Genomic DNA, 27,037 nt, shown 5'->3' on the forward strand with positions numbered 1-27,037 from the left:
GGTGGTCCAGGAGAGGAGGGTGCCTCATGCTGAGGCAGTGAGGGTGTTCCAGGAGAGGAGGGTGTCTCATGCTGAGGCAGTGAGGGTGTTCCAGGAGAGAAGGGTGTCTCATGCTGAGGCAGTGAGGGTGGTCCAGGAGAGGATGGTGTCTCATGCTGAGGCAGTGAGGAGGGTGTCTCATGCTGAAGCAGTGAGGGTGGTCCAGGAGAGGATGGTGTCTCATGCTGAAGCAGTGAGGGTGGTCCAGGAGAGAAGGGTGTCTCATGCTGAGGCAGTGAGGGTGTTCTGAGGCAGTGAGGGTGGTCCAGAAGGGTGTCTCTGAGGCAGTGAGGGTGGTCCAGGAGAGGAGGGTGTCTCAGGAGGCAGTGAGGGTGTTCCAGGAGAGAAGGGTGTCTCATGCTGAGGCAGTGAGGGTGTTCCAGGAGAGAAGGGTGTCTCATGCTGAGGCAGTGAGGGTGGTCCAGGGGAGGAGGGTGTCTCATGCTGAGGCAGTGAGGGTGGTCCAGGGGAGGAGGGTGTCTCATGCTGAGGCAGTGAGGGTGGTCCAGGAGAGGAGGGTGTCTCATGCTGAGGCAGTGAGGGTGGTCCAGGAGAGGAGGGTGCCTCATGCTGAGGCAGTGAGGGTGGTCCAGGAGAGATACAGGTTCAAGAGAGAGATGGGTATGAGCATCTAGACTGGGGGGGGATACAGGGCAGGTGGATATGGTATACATAGATAAGAGAAAAGTCCTGCTATGAATAGATTTTAACTAGATATGAACTAGGTTAACTAGATATTACCTAGATTTGAACTAGATATGAACGAGGTTAACTAGGGGCAGTGAGGGTGGTCCAGGAGAGGAGGGTGCCTCATGCTGAGGCAGTGAGGGTGGTCCAGGAGAGGAGGGTGCCTCATGCTGAGGCAGTGAGGGTGTTCCAGGAGAGAAGGGTGTCTCATGCTGAGGCAGTGAGGGTGGTCCAGGAGAGGAGGGTGCCTCATGCTGAGGCAGTGAGGGTGGTCCAGGGGAGGAGGGTGTCTTATGCTGAGGCAGTGAGGGTGGTCCAGGGGAGGAGGGTGTCTCATGCTGAGGCAGTGAGGGTGGTCCAGGAGAGGAGGGTGTCTCATGCTGAGGCAGTGAGGGTGGTCCAGGAGAGATACAGGTTCGAGAGAGAGATGGGTATGAGCATCTAGACTGGGGGGGGGGGGGGGGGGGGGTGGAGATACAGGGCAGGTGGATATGGTATACATAGATAAGAGAAAAGTCCTGATATGAATGTCTCCAGCTATCAACAGTACCACTAAAGTAGAGTCTAAAACAGAGAGGAATCAGCTAGCAGTGAGAGCGGCTGGGAGACATCCGAGTAAGAAGGGGTGATGGAAAATCTGATAGAAATGAAAGATCTGGTGTGCCTGAATGACGGCCGAGGGATGACCAGGATGGATGTAGCCACAGGGAAAGAGTCTTGAACCTCACTCTGGTATCTAGTGCCATGGCAGGAAACTGTGAGTGGGAGGTATGGGAGGAGTCGACAGTAGGGAGTGATCATTACCCCATAGTATGCACAGTAGGCCGGAGGGGAGGAGGAGGTGTCAGTGGATGGAGTAGGCAGGTGGGTTGTTTGGAAGTGCAAAGTGGGATCCGTTTCAGGAGCTGAGTGAGCAGGTGATGGGTGGATATGAGAGGGGATGTGGATAGTATGAACAACTGGGGGAGAACAGCATTAGTGGGGGGCAGCTACTGAGGTTATACCTAAGAGTTCAGGGAGGAGGAGGAAAGTCCCGTGGTGGACAGAGGAGTGAGGGGCAGCTACTGAGGTTATACCTAAGAGTTCAGGGAGGAGGAGGAAAGTGGACAGATGGAGGTGGACAGAGGAGTGAGGGGACGCGGTGAGGAGTAGGAACAGGACATTTAGAGTACTGAAAAGGACACATAACTTCCAACATCGGATTCAGTATCAGCAGGGCCAGGCCTTGGTGAGGAGAACTATCCCTAAGTCTGATTCAGTATCAGCAGGCCCTGGCGAGGAGAACTATCCCTCAGTCTGATTCAGTATCAGCAGGCCCAGGCCTTGGTGAGGAGAACTATCCCTCAGCCTGATTCAGTATCAGCAGGCTCTGGTGAGGAGAACTATCCCTCAGTCTGATTCAGTATAAACAGGCCCTGGTGAGGAGAACTATCCCTCAGCCTGATTCAGTATCAGCAGGCCCTGGTGAGGAGAACTATCCCTCAGTCTGATTCAGTATAAACAGGCCCTGGTGAGGAGAACTATCCCTCAGCCTGATTCAGTATCAGCAGGCCCTGGTGAGAACTATCCCTCAGTCTGATTCAGTATAAACAGGCCCTGGTGAGGAGAACTATCCCTCAGCCTGATTCAGTATCAGCAGGCCCTGGTGAGGAGAACTATCCCTCAGCCTGATTCAGTATCAGCAGGCCCTGGTGAGGAGACCTATCCCTCAGTCTAATTCAGTATAAACAGGCCCAGGCCTTGGTGAGGAGAACTATCCCTCAGCCTGATTCAGTATCAGCAGGCTCTGGTGAGGAGAACTATCCCTCAGTCTGATTCAGTATAAACAGGCCCTGGTGAGGAGAACTATCCCTCAGTCTGATTCAGTATCTGCAGGCCCTGGTGAAGAGAACTATCCCTCAGTCTGATTCAGTATCAGCAGGCCCTGGTGAGGAGACCTATCCCTCAGCCTGATTCAGTATAAGCAGGCCCTGGTGAGGAGAACTATCCCTCAGCCTGATTCAGTATAAACAGGCCCTGGTGAGGAGAACTATCCCTAAGTCTGATTCAGTATCAGCAGGCCCTGGTGAAGAGAACTATCCCTCAGCCTGATTCAGTATCAGCAGGCCCTGGTGAAGAGAACTATCCCTCAGCCTGATTCAGTATCAGCAGGCCCTGGTGAGGAGACCTATCCCTCAGTCTGATTCAGTATAAACAGGCCCAGGCCTTGGTGAGGAGAACTATCCCTCAGTCTGATTCAGTATCAGCAGGCCCTGGTGAGGAGAACTATCCCTCAGTCTGATTAAGTATCCGCAGTCCCTGGTGAGGAGAATTATCCCTCAGCCTGATTCAGTCTAAGCAGGCCCTGGTGAGGAGAACTATCCCTCAGTCTGATTCAGTATAAACAGGCCCTGGTGAGGAGAACTATCCATCAGTCTGATTCAGTATAAACAGGCCCTGGTGAGGAGAACTATCCCTCAGCCTGATTCAGTATCAGGAGGCTCTGGTGAGGAGAACTATCCCTCAGTCTGATTCAGTATAAACAGGCCCTGGTGAGGAGAACTATCCCTCAGCCTGATTCAGTATCAGGAGGCTCTGGTGAGGAGAACTATCCCTCAGTCTGATTCAGTATAAACAGGCCCTGGTGAGGAGAACTATCCCTCAGCCTGATTCAGTATCAGGAGGCTCTGGTGAGGAGAACTATCCCTCAGTCTGATTCAGTATAAACAGGCCCTGGTGAGGAGAACTATCCCTCAGTCTGATTCAGTATCAGCAGGCCCTGGTGAAGAGAACTATCCCTCAGCCTGATTCAGTATCAGCAGGCCCTGGTGAGGAGACCTATCCCTCAGTCTGATTCAGTATAAACAGGCCCTGGTGAGGAGAACTATCCCTCAGCCTGATTCAGTATCAGGAGGCTCTGGTGAGGAGAACTATCCCTCAGTCTGATTCAGTATAAACAGGCCCTGGTGAGGAGAACTATCCCTCAGCCTGATTCAGTATCAGGAGGCTCTGGTGAGGAGAACTATCCCTCAGTCTGATTCAGTATAAACAGGCCCTGGTGAGGAGAACTATCCCTCAGCCTGATTCAGTATAAACAGGCCCTGGTGAGGAGAAATATCCCTCAGTCTGGTTCAGTATCAGCAGGCCCTGGCGAGGAGAACTATCCCTCAGTCTGATTCAGTATCAGCAGGCCCAGGCCTTGGTGAGGAGAACTATCCCTCAGCCTGATTCAGTATCAGCAGGCTCTGGTGAGGAGACCTATCCCTCAGTCTGATTCAGTATAAACAGGCCCTGGTGAGGAGAACTATCCCTCAACCTGATTCAGTATCAGCAGGCTCTGGTGAGGAGAACTATCCCTCAGTCTGATTCAGTATAAACAGGCCCTGGTGAGGAGAACTATCCCTCAGTCTGATTCAGTATCAGCAGGCCCTGGTGAAGAGAACTATCCCTCAGCCTGATTCAGTATCAGCAGGCCCTGGTGAGGAGACCTATCCCTCAGCCTGATTCAGTATAAGCAGGCCCTGGTGAGGAGAACTATCCCTCAGCCTGATTCAGTATAAACAGGCCCTGGTGAGGAGAACTATCCCTAAGTCTGATTCAGTATCAGCAGGCCCTGGTGAAGAGAACTATCCCTCAGCCTGATTCAGTATCAGCAGGCCCTGGTGAAGAGAACTATCCCTCAGCCTGATTCAGTATCAGCAGGCCCTGGTGAGGAGACCTATCCCTCAGTCTGATTCAGTATAAACAGGCCCAGGCCTTGGTGAGGAGAACTATCCCTCAGTCTGATTCAGTATCAGCAGGCCCTGGTGAGGAGAACTATCCCTCAGTCTGATTCAGTATCAGCAGGCCCTGGTGAAGAGAACTATCCCTCAGCCTGATTCAGTATCAGCAGGCCCTGGTGAGGAGACCTATCCCTCAGTCTGATTCAGTATAAACAGGCCCTGGTGAGGAGAACTATCCATCAGTCTGATTCAGTATAAAGAGGCCCAGGCCTTGGTGAGGAGAACTATCCCTCAGCCTGATTCAGTATCAGCAGGCCCTGGTGAGGAGAACTATCCCTCAGTCTGATTCAGTATAAACAGGCCCTGGTGAGGAGAACTATCCCTCAACCTGATTCAGTATCAGGAGGCTCTGGTGAGGAGAACTATCCCTCAGTCTGATTCAGTATAAACAGGCCCTGGTGAGGAGAACTATCCCTCAGCCTGATTCAGTATCAGCAGGCCCTGGTGAGAACTATCCCTCAGTCTGATTCAGTATAAACAGGCCCTGGTGAGGAGAACTATCCCTCAGTCTGATTCAGTATAAACAGGCCCTGGTGAGGAGAACTATCCCTCAGCCTGATTCAGTATCAGCAGGCCCTGGTGAGGAGAACTATCCCTCAGCCTGATTCAGTATCAGCAGGCCCTGGTGAGGAGACCTATCCCTCAGTCTAATTCAGTATAAACAGGCCCAGGCCTTGGTGAGGAGAACTATCCCTCAGCCTGATTCAGTATCAGCAGGCTCTGGTGAGGAGAACTATCCCTCAGTCTGATTCAGTATAAACAGGCCCTGGTGAGGAGAACTATCCCTCAGTCTGATTCAGTATCTGCAGGCCCTGGTGAAGAGAACTATCCCTCAGTCTGATTCAGTATCAGCAGGCCCTGGTGAGGAGACCTATCCCTCAGCCTGATTCAGTATAAGCAGGCCCTGGTGAGGAGAACTATCCCTCAGCCTGATTCAGTATAAACAGGCCCTGGTGAGGAGAACTATCCCTAAGTCTGATTCAGTATCAGCAGGCCCTGGTGAAGAGAACTATCCCTCAGCCTGATTCAGTATCAGCAGGCCCTGGTGAAGAGAACTATCCCTCAGCCTGATTCAGTATCAGCAGGCCCTGGTGAGGAGACCTATCCCTCAGTCTGATTCAGTATAAACAGGCCCAGGCCTTGGTGAGGAGAACTATCCCTCAGTCTGATTCAGTATCAGCAGGCCCTGGTGAGGAGAACTATCCCTCAGTCTGATTAAGTATCCGCAGTCCCTGGTGAGGAGAATTATCCCTCAGCCTGATTCAGTCTAAGCAGGCCCTGGTGAGGAGAACTATCCCTCAGTCTGATTCAGTATAAACAGGCCCTGGTGAGGAGAACTATCCATCAGTCTGATTCAGTATAAACAGGCCCTGGTGAGGAGAACTATCCCTCAGCCTGATTCAGTATCAGGAGGCTCTGGTGAGGAGAACTATCCCTCAGTCTGATTCAGTATAAACAGGCCCTGGTGAGGAGAACTATCCCTCAGCCTGATTCAGTATCAGGAGGCTCTGGTGAGGAGAACTATCCCTCAGTCTGATTCAGTATAAACAGGCCCTGGTGAGGAGAACTATCCCTCAGCCTGATTCAGTATCAGGAGGCTCTGGTGAGGAGAACTATCCCTCAGTCTGATTCAGTATAAACAGGCCCTGGTGAGGAGAACTATCCCTCAGTCTGATTCAGTATCAGCAGGCCCTGGTGAAGAGAACTATCCCTCAGCCTGATTCAGTATCAGCAGGCCCTGGTGAGGAGACCTATCCCTCAGTCTGATTCAGTATAAACAGGCCCTGGTGAGGAGAACTATCCCTCAGCCTGATTCAGTATAAACAGGCCCTGGTGAGGAGAAATATCCCTCAGCCTGATTCAGTATCAGGAGGCTCTGGTGAGGAGAACTATCCCTCAGTCTGATTCAGTATAAACAGGCCCTGGTGAGGAGAACTATCCCTCAGCCTGATTCAGTATCAGGAGGCTCTGGTGAGGAGAACTATCCCTCAGTCTGATTCAGTATAAACAGGCCCTGGTGAGGAGAACTATCCCTCAGCCTGATTCAGTATCAGGAGGCTCTGGTGAGGAGAACTATCCCTCAGTCTGATTCAGTATAAACAGGCCCTGGTGAGGAGAACTATCCCTCAGCCTGATTCAGTATAAACAGGCCCTGGTGAGGAGAAATATCCCTCAGTCTGGTTCAGTATCAGCAGGCCCTGGCGAGGAGAACTATCCCTCAGTCTGATTCAGTATCAGCAGGCCCAGGCCTTGGTGAGGAGAACTATCCCTCAGCCTGATTCAGTATCAGCAGGCTCTGGTGAGGAGAACTATCCCTCAGTCTGGTTCAGTATAAACAGGCCCTGGTGAGGAGACCTATCCCTCAGTCTGGTTCAGTATAAACAGGCCCTGGTGAGGAGAACTATCCGTCAGGCAAAGAGGTCATGTTGGCATCGGTTCTGTGACACCATTGGAAGGACGACACCAGTGGGAGAAGTGTGGGGGATGATTAAGAGGATGTGTGGGGTCAGAAGGGAGTAGGATTATCCAGTGTTGACGAGGTGGAAGGATGTGACAGTAACAGATGAGAAGGTAGAGACGATGGCCAAAGCGTTTGTCCACGTGCATAGCTCTGCTAATCTGTCAGAGGGGCAGAGGGACAACGAGAGAGGAGCATCCTGGAGTGCTGGATAAGATCTAAATGACAATTTTATTTTATTATTTAGCCTTTATTTAAACTAGGAAAGTCAGTTAAAAAACGTATTTGGGATCGGTGTCCCGTCCACGGGACGGTAGAGCTAACGTAGGCTAATACGATTAGCATGAGGTTGTAAGTAACAAGAACATTTCCCAGGACATAGACATATCTGATATTGGACAGAAAGCTTAAATTCCTGTTCATCTAACTGCACTGTCCCTTTTACAGTAGCTATTACAGTGAAAGAACACCATGCTATTGTTTGAGGAAAGTGCACAATTTTGAACATGAAAAGTTATTAATAAACACATTAGGCACATTTGGGCAGTCTTGATACAACATCAGGCAGCTAGCTAGTGGATAACGGCACACTGCAGGGGAGAGCGATTACTCCTCTGTTCTCAATCATGATCAATGAGGTTTACTCTCAGGTACGGTCGGATATCGGGAGGTCGTTATTTGCAGATGATGGAGACTTACGGACGTGAAGAAGAAATGCGCCATATATAGTCAGGAAGGTACAGGAAGCAATTGACGAGGTAGAGCAGTGGGCATTTAATGTGGGGATTCGGGTTCTCTGTAGACAAAATTCAAGACAGTGTTCTTTACCAGGAGGATTGTGGGAGATGAGGTTATATGGGAGAAACTTGGAAACTAGGGTGGAGGCCTTCAGGTTCCTTGGAGTATACTTTGACAGTAGGCTGACCTGGGCAGAACACATTGAGTGGTGGGAAAGTGTAAGAACGTGATAAATGTGATGCTCTGTCTAACGGGGAAGGAGTGGAGGGGCTGGGCGTTCCTCATTGAGGACCATGTATGTTGCATTGATCCGATCTGTAATAGACTGTGGCAGTATAGCGTATGGTTCAGCAGCCCGGAATTCATTGGACATGCTAGAGGTCATATAGGATGAATGGATTAGGAGCCAACAACAGGCAAATAATTATTGGGTCAACCTACAGGGACATGGGGTTTCTCATCCTTCGAAACAGATTTTACAGGCATGCTGGGAACATGAGTGAGGACAGAACACTTTGGGTGGGTGGGTAATACCCAGGCGAGGGAGACAGGACTGTATGGAAGGGAGTTTAGTCCAATGGTAGGTGTTCCTGTGAATCCACCATGGCTCCTCCCACTTCCAGTAGTTGATCCATCTGGAGAGACTACAGGAAGATAGGGAGGGTGTTGATCCATCTGGAGAGACTAGGGACAGATAGGGAGGGTGTTGATCCATCTGGAGAGACTAGGGACAGATAGGCAGGGTGTTGATCCATCTGGAGAGACTAGGGACAGATAGGGAGGGTGTTGATCCATCTGGAGAGACTAGGGACAGATAGGGAGGGTGTTGATCCATCTGGAGACTACAGGAAGATAGGGAGGGTGTTGATCCATCTGGAGAGACTAGGGACAGATAGGGAGGGTGTTGATCCATCTGGAGAGACTAGGGACAGATAGGGAGGGTGTTGATCCATCTGGAGAGACTAGGGACAGATAGGGAGGGTGTTGATCCATCTGGAGAGACTAGGGACAGATAGGGAGGGTGTTGATCCATCTGGAGAGACTAGGGACAGATAGGGAGGGTGTTGATCCATCTGGAGACTACAGGAAGATAGGGAGGGTGTTGATCCATCTGGAGAGACTAGGGACAGATAGGGAGGGTGTTGATCCATCTGGAGACTACAGGAAGATAGGGAGGGTGTTGATCCATCTGGAGACTACAGGAAGATAGGGAGGGTGTTGATCCATCTGGAGAGACTAGGGACAGATAGGGAGGGTGTTGATCCATCTGGAGACTACAGGAAGATAGGGAGGGTGTTGATCCATCTGGAGAGACTAGGGACAGATAGGGAGGGTGTTGATCCATCTGGAGACTACAGGAAGATAGGGAGGGTGTTGATCCATCTGGAGAGACTACAGGAAGATAGGGAGGGTGTTGATCCATCTGGAGAGACTAGGGACAGATAGGGAGGGTGTTGATCCATCTGGAGAGACTAGGGACAGATAGGGAGGGTGTTGATCCATCTGATTGGAGAGACTACAGGAAGATAGGGAGGGTGTTGATCCATCTGATTGGAGAGACTACAAGAAGATAGGGAGGGTGTTGATCCATGTGGGGGTGGAGGGGAACTAGGCAGCTGATGTACTGGCTAAACAAGTGTAACGGATGTGAAACGGCTAGCTTAGTTAGCGTGGTGCGCACTAAATAGCTTTTCAATCGGTGACGTCACTTGCTCTGAGACCTTGAAGTAGTGGTTCCCCCTTTGCTCTGCAAGGGCCACGGCTTTTGTGGAGCGATGGGTAACGATGCTTCGAGGGTGACTGTTGTTGATGTGTGCAGAGGGTCCCTGGTTCGCGCCCGGGTATGGGCGAGGGGACGGTCTAAAGTTATACTGTTACACAAGTACTTAGTAGTAGGCAGAGGCTAAACGTCTGATATGGACATGATGCTAGCTTGTGACGGTGCAGAGATGGCAGGAGCAGTGGAATAGAGACACAAAGAGCAGCCATTTATTTCAAGTACAGAGGAAAGTCAGGGAGAACGGCAGGAAGGGACAGAAGAGGAGAGGCTATTTGTTTTACAAGATTAAGGGTGGGGACACAGTCGGTTGAATACATCTTTAAATGTGATAGGAAAGTGTGATTATTGCCTGGAAACAGAGATGGTGGAGTATGTATTGATACAGTGTGGTCAGTATGAGAGGGAAAGAGAGAGAGACTGAGATCCAGCATGAAGGGGAACCAGGAAATCAGTTTAAAGAGTATACTGAGAACGTCGCCATTAGAAACAGTCGCCCACACTCCAGTACACTAGTTGGCGGTAATGCGCCATAATGTTGGATGCCAGCTGCCAACGAACCCTACCGAAGAAGAAGTTACAAGAAGAAGTACATGATATCACTTTTCCTAGATGTGAGATAATTAACTTGTTTTCTGTAATATCGTATAGCTTTTAAAATCGTGACATTACATACTTTCGAGGATAATAGGCAGGTTTCTCGACTCATACCCTTGACTTTGATGAAAAGGATTGCGTTACTGATCTTAGCAAAGGTGTGACGCATCATGACCACGAACGCCATTAATCAGTCTGCTGAATGGGGCGTTACACGTTCCTCCATTTATTGTCCAAAGAGATTCCTATCTCCTCCATTCTATAATATCTCTGCTACAGCTGTCATTTAGTAAGAAATGACAAGTACATAGCTAGACCTATTGCTCTGTTACACAAAGTAAGAACCACAAGATGCAGGGTGGCCAGAAGGCTCTAATGATAGCTCCCTCGCTAAACAGACATGTTGTGCCAATAGAAAAGAGGCTGGATAGCTTGCACCAGCTTTGTAGCGGTTATGCTATGTGGAACCACTAGTTTTAATTCTTCATCAGTAACGCCATGTCGTAGCTTTCAAATTCTGTGAATATCATTTAGCTAGCTCGTCATTTTAACACATTTGATCCATATTTAGCACAATGGAAAGCATGCTTCCAGACCGGAACCCAGTGAAACGTGAAAGCATGCTTCCAGACCGGAACCCAGTGAAACGTGAAAGCATGCTTCCAGACCGGAACCCAGTGAAACGTGAAAGCATGCTTCCAGACCGGAACCCAGTGAAACGTGAAAGCATGCTTCCAGACCGGAACCCAGTGAAACGTGAAAGCATGCTTCCAGACCGGAACCCAGTGAAACGTGAAAGCATGCTTCCAGACCGGAACCCAGTGAAACGTGAAAGCACGTGTAAGAATGACAACGCCTCTCCCGGTTGGTCCACCAGACCTCGTGTTATTCTCGGATGCTTGTTTGCAGCTACAAAACTTTTGGCAGAGGTTAGTCGCTGAACTAGTGCCAAAACTCAAGAGCGCAAAATGTAGTTTTGATTCACAGAAGATTCACCAGTTGCAAGTTTAGTAAATGAGTTGTATTCATTTTCAAATGTAGTTGCATGCTTGCAATTCCTGTTGAATTTATTCACATATCAATTGACATGTTTACAAGTGTTGTATTTATTGACACACGCGTTATGCACTTGCAAGTGTTGCATTTATCCTCAAACATCGTTTGTATCTACAAAATCATTATACGGGTGCAACTCGTACTGTATTTGACATGATGAACCGTGCCAAAGCCAAGACATTGGCTCAGGGAGCTAACATACGTTTTCAGTTCTCAGGCAAGGTTACTCATCTCCCGGGACAAACCATTCATAGCCATTAGCACAGTAATTCCCTATCCGAGCACCATTGAGTATTTTTTTTAAACTCCGTCATTTACCACCCCTATTCTTATTTATCGTTGGATATATTTTACATGAGTTTGTTTGTATTTTGCTTGTAGAATGCATAAAATAAGAAGTTTGATCAGACTTGTGACGAATCTGTAAAACCATTCTCACTTCGTGTTTCAGCGTTTGACTGCTACTATGGTTCAATCTACCATCCCACCTGTTCAGGTGATCCTGGACAAAGGATTTGGAGCCGACGCTTCTGAAAATAGGGGCTGATGGAGACAAGGTGTGGAAACCAGGCGTACACAAATCTGAGCAATGGTATCCACACTGGTGGTTGTCTTTTCTCCCTGGTAGTTAGGGATTTCCTCCCCCTACCTGGTGTCACAGGTTCTGAATCTGTGTTTAGAGGGGAAGGATAAACTCCAGTAGGGGTTAGACATCAAGGCCTGTATTTGAGAAGGGGTTCAGTAAAACCCCCCCAGCCAACCACCATTCTCACTTTACTGTGGGCTCATCTCTGTGTGGATAAGCTGTGGGCTCATCTGTGTGGATTAGCTGTGGGCTCATCTCTGTGTGGATTAGCTGTGGGCTCATCTCTGTGGATTAGCTGTGGGCTCATCTCTGTGTGGATTAGCTGTGGGCTCATCTCTGTGTGGATTAGCTGTGGGCTCATCTCTGTGTGGATTAGCTGTGGGCTCATCTCTGTGTGGATTAGCTGTGGGCTCATCTCTGTGTGGATTAGCTGTGGGCTCATCTCTGTGTGGATTAGCTGTGGGCTCATCTCTGTGTGGATTAGCTGTGGGCTCATCTCTGTGTGGATTAGCTGTGGGCTCATCTCTGTGTGGATTAGCTGTGGGCTCATCTCTGTGTGGATTAGCTGTGGGCTCATCTCTGTGTGGATTAGCTGTGGGCTCATCGCTGTGTGGATTAGCTGTGGGCTCATCTCTGTGTGGATTAGCTGTGGGCTCATCTCTGTGTGGATTAGATGTGGGCTCATCTCTGTGTGGATTAGCTGTGGGCTCATCTCTGTGTGGATTAGCTGTGGGCTCATCTCTGTGTGGATTAGCTGTGGGCTCATCTCTGTGTGGATTAGCTGCACCTCTCTCTTAATGTCTGTTGTCCCTGACTCCTATGGTGCTACATTGGTTGGTGAGCGTCAGGCTAAGAACAGTCAGAGGGATTCTACAGAGAAGCAACTGTGTTCTGTACTTAAGGACTTTGTGGATAATGTGTCTGTATTCTGTAGTTTGAGCTCAACATGTAGATTATTTTGGTATAAAGCAGATTTCTTTAACATTCAAAAATAACCCCCATAGACAATGGCTGTGTCCAAAATCTGTCTTGCATACTACATACTTACTGAAACAACATATTGTGCTAATCGTACTATTTAGAACAAACTGTTTAGTAATGTATGCAGTAAATAAATAAAAGCATACTAGGCTCCTACTGAGAATGCATCATCTAATGTGCAAATCCTTTGATTCCTGCCATTGGTTCATGTGGGTATTTGATTCCTGCCATTGGTTCATGTGGGTACTTGATTCCTGCCATTGGTTCATGTGGGTACTTGATTCCTGCCATTGGTTCATTTGGGTACATGATTCCTGCCATTTGTTCATTTGGGTACTTGATTCCTGCCATTTGTTCATTTGGGTACTTGATTCCTGCCATTTGTTCATGTGGGTACTTGATTCCTGCCATTGGTTCATGTGGGTACTTGATTCCTGCCATTTGTTCATTTGGGTACTTGATTCCTGCCATTGGTTCATGTGGGTATTTGATTCCTGCCATTGGTTAATTTGGGTACTTGATTCCTGCATTGGTTAATTTGGGTACAACCAACAGTTATGGGACCAACCCTATCCTATCAGCTATACTACCTTCCTTCAATTCCAAAGTAAAGCTGAAAGACGTCTCCACATCCTCTCTCGTTGAGGTACTGATAGAGCTGGCCCAGGTTCATATGGTTTCCTCTGTTCCCGTGTGGATCAAACATGGCCTCCTCGAACCCTGTGAACCTACGGAGGGAATCCGTGTTGTCTGCCACGCTGGCCTCAGCACTCCGACTGTCCACGGCAACATCCTCTCTGTGACGAATAATGATTTTCTTCCAGGTTAGAACCTTCAACCTGGAAACAGACAGAGGAGAGTGTTCTAGAAGCTTTAGAATACACCAACACACATGGTGACATGCTATATTACAGTCTGATGCTAATGCTATTCCTATTGAAAAAAAAAATGTTAAGGTTGAATGGATGGAGAGTCTCCCCCCCCCCCCTCCAAAAAACCCCAACACATTACACATGTATAACCCTACCTGGCCCAGAAGTCTTCGCAGGCCGACTGAGGGCCTTCCACACAGATGATCCCAGGCTTGCCAGGCATACTGAACCCTGACAGATCCAGCTCCTTGGACCACTCCAGAATGTTCTTCCTCTTCCTCTTATTATAGATGTGGTGGCTGTAGATCCACAGGCGACTGAACTGCTCTATAATAATAATAATACATTACAATAATATAAACTGTTGGGTTCTGAAAATATGAAATGTACTTATTCATGTCACTGGGCAGGAGGGTAGCCTAGTGGTTAGAGTGTAGAGGTGGCAGGGTAGCCTAGCGGTTAGAGTGTAGAGGTTGCAGCGTAGCCTAGTGGTTAGAGTGTAGAGGCGGCAGGGTAGCCTAGTGGTTAGAGTGTAGAGGCGGCAGGGTAGCCTAGTGGTTAGAGTGTGGAGGTTGCAGCGTAGCCTAGTGGTTAGAGTGTAGAGGACGGCAGGGTAGCCTAGTGGTTAGAGTGTAGAGGCGGAAGGGTAGCCTAGTGGTTAGAGTGTAGAGGCGGAAGGGTAGCCTAGTGGTTAGAGTGTAGAGGCGGAAGGGTAGCCTAGTGGTTAGAGTGTAGAGGTGGCAGGGTAGCCTAGTGGTTAGAGTGTAGAGGTGGCAGGGTAGCCTAGTGGTTAGAGTGTAGAGGTGGCAGGGTAGCCTAGTGGTTAGAGTGTAGAGGTGGCAGGTAGCCTAGTGGTTAGAGTGTAGAGGTGGCAGGGTAGCCTAGTGGTTAGAGTGTAGAGGTGGCAGGGTAGCCTAGTGGTTAGAGTGTAGAGGTGGCAGGTAGCCTAGTGGTTAGAGTGTAGAGGAGGCAGGGTAGCCTAGTGGATAGAGTGTAGAGGAGGCAGGGTAGCCTAGTGGTTAGAGTGTAGAGGAGGCAGGGTAGCCTAGTAGTTAGAGTGTAGAGGTGGCAGGGTAGCCTAGTGGTTAGAGTGTAGAGGAGGCAGGGTAGCCTAGTGGTTAGAGTGTAGAGGTGGCAGGGTAGCCTAGTGGTTAGAGCGTTGGACTAGTAACCGGAAGGTTGCAAGTTCAAATCCCCGAGCTGACAAGGTACAAATCTGTCGTTCTGCCCCTGAACAGGTAGTTAACCCAATGTTCCTAGGCCGTCATTGAAAATAAGAATTTGTTCTTAACTGACTTGCCTATTTAAATAAAGGTAAAATTTAAAAAAAAACTGAGGGAGAGAGGGGACGTGTACATTATGTTATTGTTAGCCATCAGGGATCCTATGGGAGGAAAAGAGACACTGTCTGGTACGAGTCAACATGACAGCGGTGAGTTGGGGAGGAGTGAGCACTTTGGGGTAGAGGTCAGGTCTGAGGAAGAACAGATATCACTAAGGTTCTGATCAGATGTGTAGGAGGAGACTCAGCCTATGAGAAAGGGTTAAATATCAGTGCTTGTACAGATGTGTAGGAGGAGGCTCAGCCTAGGAGAAAGGGTTAAATATCAGTGCTTGTACAGATGTGTAGGAGGAGGCTCAGCCTAGGAGAAAGGGTTAAATATCAGTGCTTGTACAGATGTGTAGGAGGAGGCTCAGCCTAGGAGAAAGGGTTAAATATCAGTGCTTGTACAGATGTGTAGGAGGAGAAAGGGTTGTGTGAAATGTCTTTTGTCTTATGCCCAATAGGGTGAATAAACTTGGTTTTAGCTTTACTAATCGTCTGAGTTTTAATAGGTTCATTTTAGGTTCATTTTAGAACCTAACAGTACATTTTAGTTACTGATTTGTCAAAATTCCAAAGTGCTAAGGGTTGTTATTTGGAACATTCGCAGAAACATACATAAAATAATGTTGTACAATAAATTCACCGGGTATAAAGACACCTTTGGGCTGTGGAGATGAGCAGGTAGACCGAGACTCTTTCTTGCCAGGGGCTGCTGTTGATGATGATGATGTGCTTTTGTCGGTCAGGTACAGGTGTACGTTGTCTTTCACCCACTCCACGGCAGAGAGGACGCAGACATCTCCACGGCAGGTCTCTGAGAGGTAGGCGTTCATGTCTGAGTGAAGCTGGGCCTGCTGGGATCGGCTGAGGTCAGGACACCTGGGGGGGGGGGGAGAACTCAATTCAAACAACTTAATTTGTGTCCTTCAGACAATTCTATTAAGGCTATAGGGTTACAGATCTGGCTTACCGTACAGCTATTTCAGGTAAGACATTAGGGTAGTCAGATGAGTAGGTGCAAGATATGGTCACGTTCACCTGAGCGGAAGAGGACAAAGGAAGGTAATTCATGTTTAAATTAATAAATATAAAAATGCCGTACATATTGGTAAGCTGATCCAAGTCTATAGATATCCCTGGCTACTGTATGACAGTCAGTGAATGTAGAATATAATATAATGGTTGTCAGGTTGTGTGTTTCTATACCCTATAGCCCTCAAACTCAACTGGACCTCCAAGTCAGTTCCACTGCATTGTTTCATTGTTCCCATCTAATCAGGGACTGGTTTAGACCTGGGACACTACGTGGGTGCAATTAATCATCAGGTAAAACAGAAAACCAGCAGGCTCTGGACTTCGTATGGCAATAGTTGAAAACCCCTGCTCTATATGTTGTGATGTGTGTTTTGTCCTATATTAATATTATTTTTTAATCCCAGCCCCCGTCCCTGCAAGAGGCCTTTTGCCAGGCCGTCATTGTAAATAAGAATGTGTTCTTAACTGACTTGCCTAATTAAATAAAGGTTAGATAAATTCAATTTAAATAAAAATATGGCCTCAGCTGAGTGAGTCAGCCATGCCAAGTGAATGTAGAATGATTATCATGTGCTGTGCTTTTAACCTACCCCCTTCACAGTGTCAGTGTCCAGCTTCTGTTTGATGAGGATGTGTGGTCTGGACAGAGGATAGGTATCTGTTGCTCCCTCCACATACTCCCTGAGCTCAGCCACAGCTAGTTGGTCAGTAATCACCAGCTCGTCTTCACCGGGGTACATACTGGAGAGTAGCTCGATCTCAGCCAGGTGAGATTCCGCCTGCTCTAGGTGGACCATAATGTTCGACGATTCCTGCAGAAAATACGTGTTATAGCCTTGTTGTTATTAAGACTCCTTGTTCAGAATTAGCCTATGAGGACATATGGGGCAGTGATTATTTCAGCACATGCAGATGTCAAAAAGATTGAAAGAACGTTAAGTTACACGTCACCATCACAGGGAGTGTCATGTTCTCTTGATAAACCGAACAGATAACAGCATGCTTTCCATGGCGGAGGACCCAAACTCATTCGTTGTCAGCCATCATCAGTATGCTAGTTGCAAATCGACCCAATTTTTTTTTTGCTAACTATCTATGGCTAGTTGGACAGAAATCCGATTATGTGAGAGGGAATCGGTGATTATTTGCACCACGTCAATTTAACACACTACCAAATATAATTATTTAAAATCCCTACGATTAGTGTACGATGCTAGCGTGGCGTTTCTAACGACCCGGATACATTTACCTACTAGATCGGCTGTACGCCGGGACAGATATATATATATATTTTTTTTTGAAAAATAATTTTTATTTTAATTTCACATTCAAATACAATTACAAATTTAGTGCATAACGTTGTACATAACATGGATACTTACAAACAGTATCAAAAAGTACCGTAACAATATAAGAATATCAAAACTCCTAAAAAAAAGTGCTGTTCTGCAGAACCTGACCAGTATTATTGGACTATATTCAAGATTAACATGCCTCTAACAATCTCCAAAAACAATACAAACAATTATATAAATAAAAATATATACATATGCCAAAATGCACTCTGGATAAACCTCAGTGTATATCAAATATCTACAAAGGGTTAGTTTACATTTCAATTGTACCTATGTAATACAATTATATATCGGTTATAAAAACATTTACAATGACGGGTAAATCCCTTTCCATCTCTGTTTTACTGATGCAATGCCCCCCTTATCTATTTCGAATTGTATTCTTTTCCAAACTTCCTGTTTTATAAATTGAACCATTCCCGTCGGTGACCACTTGAGGGTGTCATTAACTGCACCACATCTGGCCTCCCAAAGTTTGGTCTTGATAAGGGACACCAGAGTCACTAATGCTAATAATTGCCTTTGGAAACGACAGGCTGTGGTTTAGTTATTAAAAGTATTTGGTTGTTATAAAAATTTATATGTATGTCCAATTAGATTTAAACGGATTCGCCACTCTTTAATTAAGGGGCTGTTAAATTAGCAGCGACGCTCCTCGGGGTGTCAAATCTGGATTTGGAAACTAGAAGCCTCCGGAGTAGAATGTACCCCCTTTTATTGCGACACAATGTACAGCAAACGTTTAACTCTGTGCAATAAAAAAACATTGTTCACCATTTAGACGTGAAAATAATAATAAAAACATATCTAATAAATATTTTGTATTATCATTTGTATGATAACTAGTATAAAATATCGATCACTTTGCAAATTTCACAATGTTCGCTGTAATTAATAATTTACAAAGTATACAGCCTCTTATTCTGAAGAATTCCACAAATCCGTGACCCGGAAGTACTTAGCTATTCTTGCCGACTTCGGGGAAGTTACTTTTTCGTAGTAGGTTAGGATAATGTATGCATAAGGTTAGGATAATTCACATGGCAGGTCAGGCGAACTGCATTGTTGGTTAAGTGTTTGTAAATATGCCTTTCAGTGTAAGGTCTGTTACCTGTTGTATGTGACAAATACCATTTGATTTGAATTAGGTTAAGGTTAGGAAAAGGGTTCGGTTTAGTTAAAATGCTATTTTAACCTGCTACGAATAGTCATTTCCGGTCGTAGCTGTACCCCCTCTATTCAGAACCTTGCTTCACAGTGCTACCAAAGATGTATAACTATACCAAGATAGACCACAGCCTGTCGTTTCCAATGGGAACAAATTAGTCACACTGAGCGGAACAAGCAAGGAGGTGGGCAGAACTAGAGAGATCCTATTGGCGCGTTTTAGCATTATCTGCATATTTCCGTTAGGGAACGCCTACTCTATGAAGTGCGCGTGTGCATTAACTTGAATTCGACTTTGTTTTTATTTTAATTTTATTTTTCTTCGCAAAGGGTAGTCTACAAAACTTAGTCCACTCTGTTCATAACAGATTTAGTTTTGGGAACAGAAAACTATTGAAATCAAATGTTTTATCAATGAGAATTTGCTGAATGTTGGCCAAAGTCTTCTCGCACTGCCGGCCAGTGGGCTTCCTCTCACAAGAATATTGGAAGGAAACACCAAGCGGATGCTTCACATTTATACATCCGGTAAAATATCTGTCTCATTGTTCTATCGGTGGCCGTACACCACCACCACAGCGCTTCTTATTTTTTCAAGTATATGTGGCAACTGGCTTAAGATGTTATTGTTTTAAAATATGGATAGTTATAATTTTGTGTAGTTTTGGTGTATTTTTTTTTCTTCCTGAAGGTCGTTAGCTATAGATGTGGACTCGGCACAGAGATATGTATAGTTTGGAGTCTTACTCAAAGAAGGGAAAACGAAACGGGCGACTGTGATTCACAAAAAGCGCTCCTCTGCCGGGTAGGTTGGTGACGGGTACCTATTTAGTCACTGGGTATGTTTATTTATTGTGTGATCTCTTTCTTGCAATTATCCAAATACATGAATCAAAACATTTGTAGTGGATGCTTGACAGACGCCCGTGGACGGTAATGGTAGCTACAGTAACAATGACTTTTCTTATTAACTAACTAGCTAGCGTTACACAGCTTATAAGTAGGCTAGCTAAATCTGTTCCTATAAATGACAACTAGGTAGTAACGTTAAGTTAACTACAGTTTTTTTTTCTTCAAGTCAGAAGGTTTATATTTAATTAACTGAGTAACATGAAACTGCTAGCTAACGTTACACTCCTCTCTGGCTAACTTGCAGTTTGTGATGATGACTCATTCTGTCTAGGTCAGGTGTCTAAAGTCTTCCAGACAAGATGGTGAAGAGGAGGCAGAAAGGTCCTAGAGAGGACGAAGTGATAGACCTGACTGGTAGGGTCTCTCCCTCACTCACTCACAAATACAATGTCATTATTAGCTACCATGAACTAGCCTAACTCCTCTCTGGTGTGTCCCTCTCACCGCAGGTCCGTCGTGCAACCATATCCGTAAAGGTGTAGACTCCAGCTTCCTGAAGAAGACTGGGGTAGACTCCGCCTGTAACAGCTGCCAAGACTGTAGGGGTGAAGAGTCGGCTGCCGCTGTACAGGCTCCATCAGAGGAGATGAGCGAAACACCAACGATATGGATGTGCTTAAAATGCGGGCACCGAGTAAGGTTCCTTAAATATATTAGATATCAAATCAACGTTTATTTGTCACGTGTGCCGAATACAACAGGTGTAGTAGACCTTACAGTGAAATGCTGAATACAACAGGTGTAGTAGACCTTACAGTGAAATGCTGAATACAACAGGTGTAGTAGACCTTACAGTGAAATGCTGAATACAACAGGTGTAGTAGACCTTACAGTGAAATGCTGAATACAACAGGTGTAGTAGACCTCACAGTGAAATGCTGAATACAACAGGTGTAGTAGACCTTATAGTGAAATGCTGAATACAACAGGTGTAGTAGACCTTACAGTGAAATGCTGAATACAACAGGTGTAGTAGACCTTACAGTGAAATGCTGAATACAACAGGTGTAGTAGACCTTACAGTGAAATGCTGAATACAACAGGTGTAGTAGACCTTACAGTGAAATGCTGAATACAACAGGTGTAGTAGACCTTACAGTGAAATGCTGAATACAACAGGTGTAGTAGACCTTACAGTGAAATGCTGAATACAACAGGTGTAGTAGACCTTACAGTGAAATGCTGAATACAACAGGTGTAGTAGACCTTACAGTGAAATGCCGAATACAACAGGTGTAGTAGACCTCACAGTGAAATGCTTACTTACAGGCTCTAACCAATAGTACAGAAAATGTATTAGGTGAACAATTGTAGAGGTGTGTGTGTGTGTGTGTGTGTGTGTGAAATGTACCTGACGAACAGTCTTTCTGGTTTGCCAGGGGTGTGGGCGTACCTCTGAGGATCAGCATGCTATCAAGCACTACGAGAAGCCTCGGTCAGACCCTCACTGTCTGGTGCTCAGCCTGGACAACTGGAGCGTTTGGTGAGCCAATAGAACACTGTGTCTGCGAGCCATGCGTCCCAAATGGGACCCTATTCCCTACATAGTGCACTACGTATGGGCTCTGGTCCAAAGTAGTGTAAGATGTAGGGAATAGGGTGCAATTTGGGACGGAGGCCTGTTCCTCTTATCATACTGGGTCCAGGAGGTTTATCTGACCATGTCCCGCGACCAGAAGAAAAGAGACCACAGAGTTTTTCCCTGAGAAAGTTGCGTGGTCAGGGTAAACTCCAGACCCTGCATCACTCTCACTGAAGACTGCACATGTAGAAGAAGGACATATTGTACACAAGGATCTGTGAATGGTATTGAATAAAAGCTTGGTGACGGGTCCAATAACTAGGGAAAGGAGTTTTACCTGACTGCGTGAGTTGACCAGGCAAAACTCTGGGTCAAAGTTTAGAACCATGATAACAAAAAAACATTTTATAATTTTAAAGTGTGTTTTACCACATTACACTACACAGTGCGCTTGTTGTTTTTTGTTGTTGTCAAAACATCACCCCCCCCCCCCCCCCCCATCCCTGACCATTGTCCTGTGTGGTCTTATGATACAGGTGTTACATCTGTGATGATGATGTCCAGTACTCTAAAACAGGCCATCTGGCTCAGTTGGTGAACAACATTAAGAAACAGGCCTTGTCTGAGCCCCGGAAACAAAGTCCACAGAGAAGTGAGTCCCATATCTAGACTACGTTTCCTGTTGGGCTTTAGTGTGTCATTATCTTTGATAATTTTTAATGTATGTAATGTTGTCTCTGCTTGGAACAGCTTTCTACTTTGAATGGTCAAATTAAATCAGTCAATCAATTCTCACAGAATTCTACCGCAATACGACTACATGATTAGATTAGCATCAGATTTGACTAGTATTGTAATGATATTATGTTGTGATTGACTCAGAGCATTCAATAGTGAAGCTGGAGGACAGCATGATAGAAGAGCCACAGGAAACCAAGCCAGAAGAGAAGGAAGAGAACACAGTGACACAACCGAAAGAAAACCAGAAGAAGAACGGCAAGAAAGAAAATGGTTTGAAAGAGAGCAGCAGTTTACCTAGAGGACAGAAGGCCGTGGGAGGAGCCAGCAGCGGTGCAGTGGGAGGAGTCAACAGCTGTGCATTGTCAGTTAGAGGACTCAGTAACCTTGGAAACACCTGTTTCTTCAACTCTGTTGTTCAGGTAAGGAACCTTGGGCTGTGTTTGAAATGGCTACATGGTGTAGTGCACTACTTTGGACCAGAGCTTATAGGGCCCCATATAGTGCACTACTTTGGACCAGAGCTTATAGGGCCCCATATAGTGCACTACTTTGGACCAGAGCTTATAGGGCCCCATATAGTGCACTACTTTGGACCAGAGCTTATAGGGCCCCATACAGTGCACTACTTTGGACCAGAGCTTATAGGGCCCCATATAGTGCACTACTTTGGACCAGAGCCCGATTGGTATACATACACAGCCTTGGTCTGAATGTGACAGTTCAGCTTGTTACTATTGCTATTTATTAGTAGGCTTAGTTCAGAATTATAGTAATTAGTAATAAACCATTGTTCTCCATGTTTCTGTTGCAGACCCTCTCTCAGACACAGATGTTGAGACAGGTCATCAACAAGGTGACAGCTGAAGAGAAGACCAGTGTCACCATCTCACCTGGAGTCTCCTCAGACCTGGTAGGTTCCCCTTCCTCTCCTGTTAGATCTCCTCACCTGGAGTCTCCTTAGACCTGGTACGTTCCCCTTCCTCTCCTGTTAGATCTCCTCACCTGGAGTCTCCTCAGACCTAGTAGGTTCCCCCTTCTCTCCTGTTAGATCTCCTCACCTGGAGTCTCCTCAGACCTAGTAGGTTCCCCTTCCTCTCCTGTTAGATCTCCTCACCTGGAGTCTTCTCAGACCTAGTAGGTTCCCCTTCCTCTCCTGTTAGATCTCATCACCTGGAGTCTCCTCAGACCTAGTAGGTTCCCCTTCCTCTCCTGTTAGATCTCCTCACCTCTCGTCACCTGGAGTCTCCTCAGACCTGGTAGGTTCCCCTTCTTCTCCTGTTAGACCTCCTCACCTGGAGTCTCCTCAGACCTGGTAGGTTCCCCTTCCTCTCCTGTTAGATATCCTCACCTGGAGTCTCCTCAGACCTGGTAGGTTCCCCTTCCTCTCCTGTTAGACCTCCTCAGCTGGAGTCTCCTCAGACCTAGTAGGTTCCCCTTCCTCTCCTGTTAGATCTCCTCACCTGGAGTCTTCTCAGACCTAGTAGGTTCCCCTTCCTCTCCTGTTAGATCTCCTCACCTGGAGTCTCCTCAGACCTGGTAGGTTCCCCTTCCTCTCCTGTTAGACCTCCTCACCTGGAGTCTCCTCAGACCTGGTAGGTTCCCCTTCCTCTCCTGTTAGACCTCCTCACCTTACTGTTCTGTACCTCTGTTGCATGTGCAGTAGCTAATAGAGATCCTAATGAACTAAACCTGGAGATTCAGTAGATCACACCGTAACTAAACGTTTTCTCCTGACTGACCCCCCCCCCCTCCCCCCCAGCCAAGTCTAGTTTATACTTCAACGGAATACCCTGTTCTGTTGTTGTTGTTGTTGCTGATGATGCTGTTTCCTCCAGGAACCCATCCTGGTGCAGCTAGGTCCTCCGGGGTCTCTGACCGTGGCGATGTGTCAGATCCTGAATGAGATCCAGGAGACTAAGAAGGGGGTGGTCACCCCGAGAGAACTTTTCAGTCAGGTCTGCAAAAAGTGAGTAGTATTTTTTTTTTAAATGTATTTTTTTTTTAGAGTTCTGCCTTCAAGTGAAGTTTCTGTTGAAATCAGCACTCTTACATCAGAAAGGTTTTATTTTTTTTAATCGCTCTCGCACCCCCCCCCCCCCCCCCCCCTCCCCAGAGCGGCACGCTTTAAAGGGTTCCAGCAGCAGGATAGCCAGGAGCTTCTTCGCTACTTGCTGGATGGGATGAGAGCCGAGGAGATGAAAGTATAAGACTGTGTTTTACCAGATCTCATTCCTGGTACATTTGTAACCTATAATAGACTACGGACACACAGGAGATTTAACTGTGATTAAATGATCTCTTTTTATAATTCAACATCTTTTAGTTTGGACATTTTAGATGTAAAGCTATTAAGGTTATTTAGCTGAACAGGATGTGTACCTAGCCCTCCAAATAAGATTTCCCTTTCTCCTCTAAATGGAAACCGGTTCTGCTGTAGCATTTATATATATATATATATATATATATATATATATATATATATTACACCTGTATCATTCATTTGTGTTATTTTTTATTCTCCAGAGACTGAACTCTGGAATATCGGAAGCACTGAAAAAACATGGAAGAGATGCGGAACAATCGAAGAAGTTAGTCAAGGGTAAGGCTAAGGGGTTCTGCATTGCTGCTTCTTTGGGGGTTTTAGGCTGGGTGTCTGAAAAGCACTTTTTTGACAACTGCTGACGTAAATAGGGCTTTATAAATTGCTTTCGGAAAGTATTCTGGCCCCTTGACTTTTTCCACATTTTGTTACGTTACAGCCTTATTCCAAAATGGATTCGATTGTTTCCCCACCCCTCATCAATCTACACACAATACCCCATAATGACAAAGCAAAAACAAGTTTTTAGAGATTTTTGCTAGTTTTTATATATATATATATAAAAAAGATATTACATTTACATAAGTATTCAGAAACTTTACTCAGTACTTTGTTGAAGCATCTTTGGCAGCGATTACAGCCTCCAGTCTTCTTGGGTATGATGCTACAAGCTTGGCACACCTGTATTTGGGGAAATTTCTCCCATTCTTCTCTGCAGATCCTCTCAAGCTCTGTCAGGTTGGATGGGGAGTGTCGCTGCACAGATATTTTCAGGTCTCTCCAGAGATGATCGATCAGGTTCAAGTCCGGGCTCTGGCTGGGCCACTCAAGGACATTCAGAGACTTGTCGCGAAGCCACTCCTGTGTTGTCTTGCCAATGTGCTTAGGGTTGTTGTCCTGTTGGAAGGTGAACCTTCGCCCCAGTGTGAGGTTCTGAGCGCTCTGGAGCAGGTTTTCATTAAGGATCTCTCTGTACTTTGCTCCGTTCATCTTTCCCTCGATTCCGTTCACCTTTCCCTCGATCCTGACTCGTTTCCCGGTCCCTGCTGCTGAAAAGCATCCCGACAGCATGATGCTGCCACCACCATGCTTCACCGTAGGGATGGTATTGGCCAGGTGAGGAGCGGTGTCTGGTTTGCTCCAGACATGACGCTTGGCATTCGGGCCAAAGCGTTCAAACTTGGTTTCATCAGACCAGAGAATCTTATTTCTCATGGTCGAGAGTCCTTTAGGTGCCTTTTGGCAAGTGGGTTGTCATGTGCCTTTTACTGAGGAGTGGCTTCCGACTGGCCACTCTACTATAAAGGCCTGATTGGTCGAGTGCTGCAGAGATGGTTGTCCTTCTGGAAGATTCTCCCATCTCCACAGAGGAACTCTGGAGCTCTGTCAGAGTGATCAAGAACCTCCCTGACCAAGGTCCTTCTCCCCTGATTGCTCAGTTTGACCGGGCGGCCAGCTCTAGGAAGAGTCTTGGTGGTTCCAAACAGCTTCCATTTAAGAATGATGGAGGCCCCTGTGGACCTTCAATGCTGCAGAAATGTTTTGGTACCCTTCCCCAGATCTGTGCCTCAATACAATCCTGTCTCGGAGCTCTATGGACAATTCCTTCAACCTCATGGCTTGGTTTTTGCTCTGACATGCACTGTCAACTGTGGGACCTTATATAGACAGGTGTGTGCCTTTCCAAATCATGGCCAATCAATTGAATTTACCACAGGTTTCTACAACTTGATTGGAGTCCTCATCTCAAGGATGATCAATGGAAACACGATGTACCTGAGATCAATTTCAAGTCTTATAGTAAAAGGTCTGAATACTTATGTAAATAAGGTATTTCTGTATTTTTTTACATTTGCAAACTTTTCTGAAAACCTGTTTTTTCTTTGTCATTATGGGGTATTGTGATGTCATTATGGGGTATTGTGATGTCATTATGGGGTATTGTGATGTCATTATGGGGTATTGTGATGTCATTATGGGGTATTGTGATGTAGATTTATGAGAAGAAAAAAAAATGTAATCCATTGTAGACTAAGGCTGTAATGTAACAAAATGTGGTGAAGGGGTCTGAATACTTTGCGAATGCGCTGTAAATACATTTGATTAGATTGATAGTCCATGAATTTGGACATCTTGCATACTAGAGTATATTACATACCATTGTAGTTAGTGTTACCAGTTGATGTTACTCTTCATTAACAGACCCCAAAGCAAATCAGGGGGAGAAAAATGGGTTTATTCAAAGAGGACAAATCATATATGTTATGCTGAGAGGTAGATGTTCATTCTCCCCTGTCCTCAGTGATTCTCTCCACAGAACAAAGAGACAGGATGTAGTTTTATAACCCAACCCTAGCCTGTGGTTGACCAATTTAGAATTCCTTGTAATAAAACTGGGCCAATGGCCAAATGGCAAGTATCCTGTTTCAGGCTCAATGCCTAGACACATTCCCCTGTCTCTGACCCATTGATCGTTAACTCCCTCTTGACCGTTAGTCCTCTGCGTTTTTGTGTATTTATCTTCCAAATATTCTTACAATAGCCTAGGTAACTCTCCCAGGCGACCCTAGTCCAATACGTCCCTTGTGCCTATCCTTCGTTATCCCATGTTGTGGTTTGCCTGTTCCAGAGTATGAGAAGAAGGGAGCTCCTAGTAACTTCGTAGACCAGGTGTTTGGTGGGGAGATGACCAGCACGGTCATGTGTCAGCAATGCAAGACGGTAGGTACAGTTCAAATCACTCCCGCTTCGGGTTTCTATCCGATTACACCAACTGTCAGAGCAAAAAAAAAGCCATGAACTGAACGATACTATTTTATTTTTTTATTTTACCTTTATTTAACTTGGCAAGTAAGTTAAGAACAAATTCTTATTTTCAATGACGGCCTAGGAACAGTGGGTTAACTGCCTCGTTCAGGGGGCAGAACGACAGATTTGTACCTTGTCAGCTCGGGGGTTTGAACTTGCAACCTTCCGGTTACTAGTCCACCGCTCTAACCACTAGGCTACCCTGCCGCCTCTACACTCTAACCACTAGGCTACCCTGCCGCCTCTACACTCTAACCACTAGGCTACCCTGCCACCTCTACACTCTAACCACTAGGCT

The 27,037-nt window shown here is 46.3% G+C and overlaps 2 protein-coding genes across 3 annotated transcripts in view; one reads left to right on the forward strand and one right to left on the reverse strand.

Moving 5' to 3' along the window:
• Positions 1–10,954: 10,954 nt before the first annotated feature.
• Positions 10,955–17,163, reverse strand: LOC139385574 (RWD domain containing 2B). The gene is made up of 6 exons (XM_071130746.1): positions 16,866–17,163; positions 16,505–16,726; positions 15,850–15,917; positions 15,538–15,758; positions 13,708–13,879; positions 10,955–13,519 (listed from the first exon to the last, which is right to left on the reverse strand). The coding sequence occupies exons 1-6, from the start codon at positions 16,881–16,883 to the stop codon at positions 13,267–13,269; spliced, it is 954 nt and encodes a 317-aa protein (XP_070986847.1). The 5' UTR covers positions 16,884–17,163; the 3' UTR covers positions 10,955–13,266.
• Positions 17,164–18,285: 1,122 nt separating this feature from the next.
• Positions 18,286–27,037, forward strand: part of LOC139385575 (ubiquitin specific peptidase 16) — a 35,967-nt gene continuing 27,215 nt past the window's right edge. The window contains exons 1-12 of one of the 2 annotated variants that reach the window (XM_071130748.1): positions 18,286–18,964; positions 19,128–19,241; positions 19,620–19,702; positions 19,798–19,982; positions 20,728–20,831; positions 21,407–21,522; positions 21,753–22,030; positions 22,423–22,521; positions 23,447–23,577; positions 23,725–23,812; positions 24,135–24,210; positions 26,561–26,652. In XM_071130748.1, the coding sequence (XP_070986849.1) occupies positions 19,648–19,702; positions 19,798–19,982; positions 20,728–20,831; positions 21,407–21,522; positions 21,753–22,030; positions 22,423–22,521; positions 23,447–23,577; positions 23,725–23,812; positions 24,135–24,210; positions 26,561–26,652 (1,224 nt within the window). In that variant the 5' untranslated portion in view covers positions 18,286–18,964; positions 19,128–19,241; positions 19,620–19,647. The other variant, XM_071130747.1, reaches the window with a different exon arrangement.

This window comes from Oncorhynchus clarkii, chromosome 27 (assembly GCF_045791955.1).
Source record: "Oncorhynchus clarkii lewisi isolate Uvic-CL-2024 chromosome 27, UVic_Ocla_1.0, whole genome shotgun sequence".
NCBI lineage: Eukaryota > Metazoa > Chordata > Actinopteri > Salmoniformes > Salmonidae > Oncorhynchus > Oncorhynchus clarkii.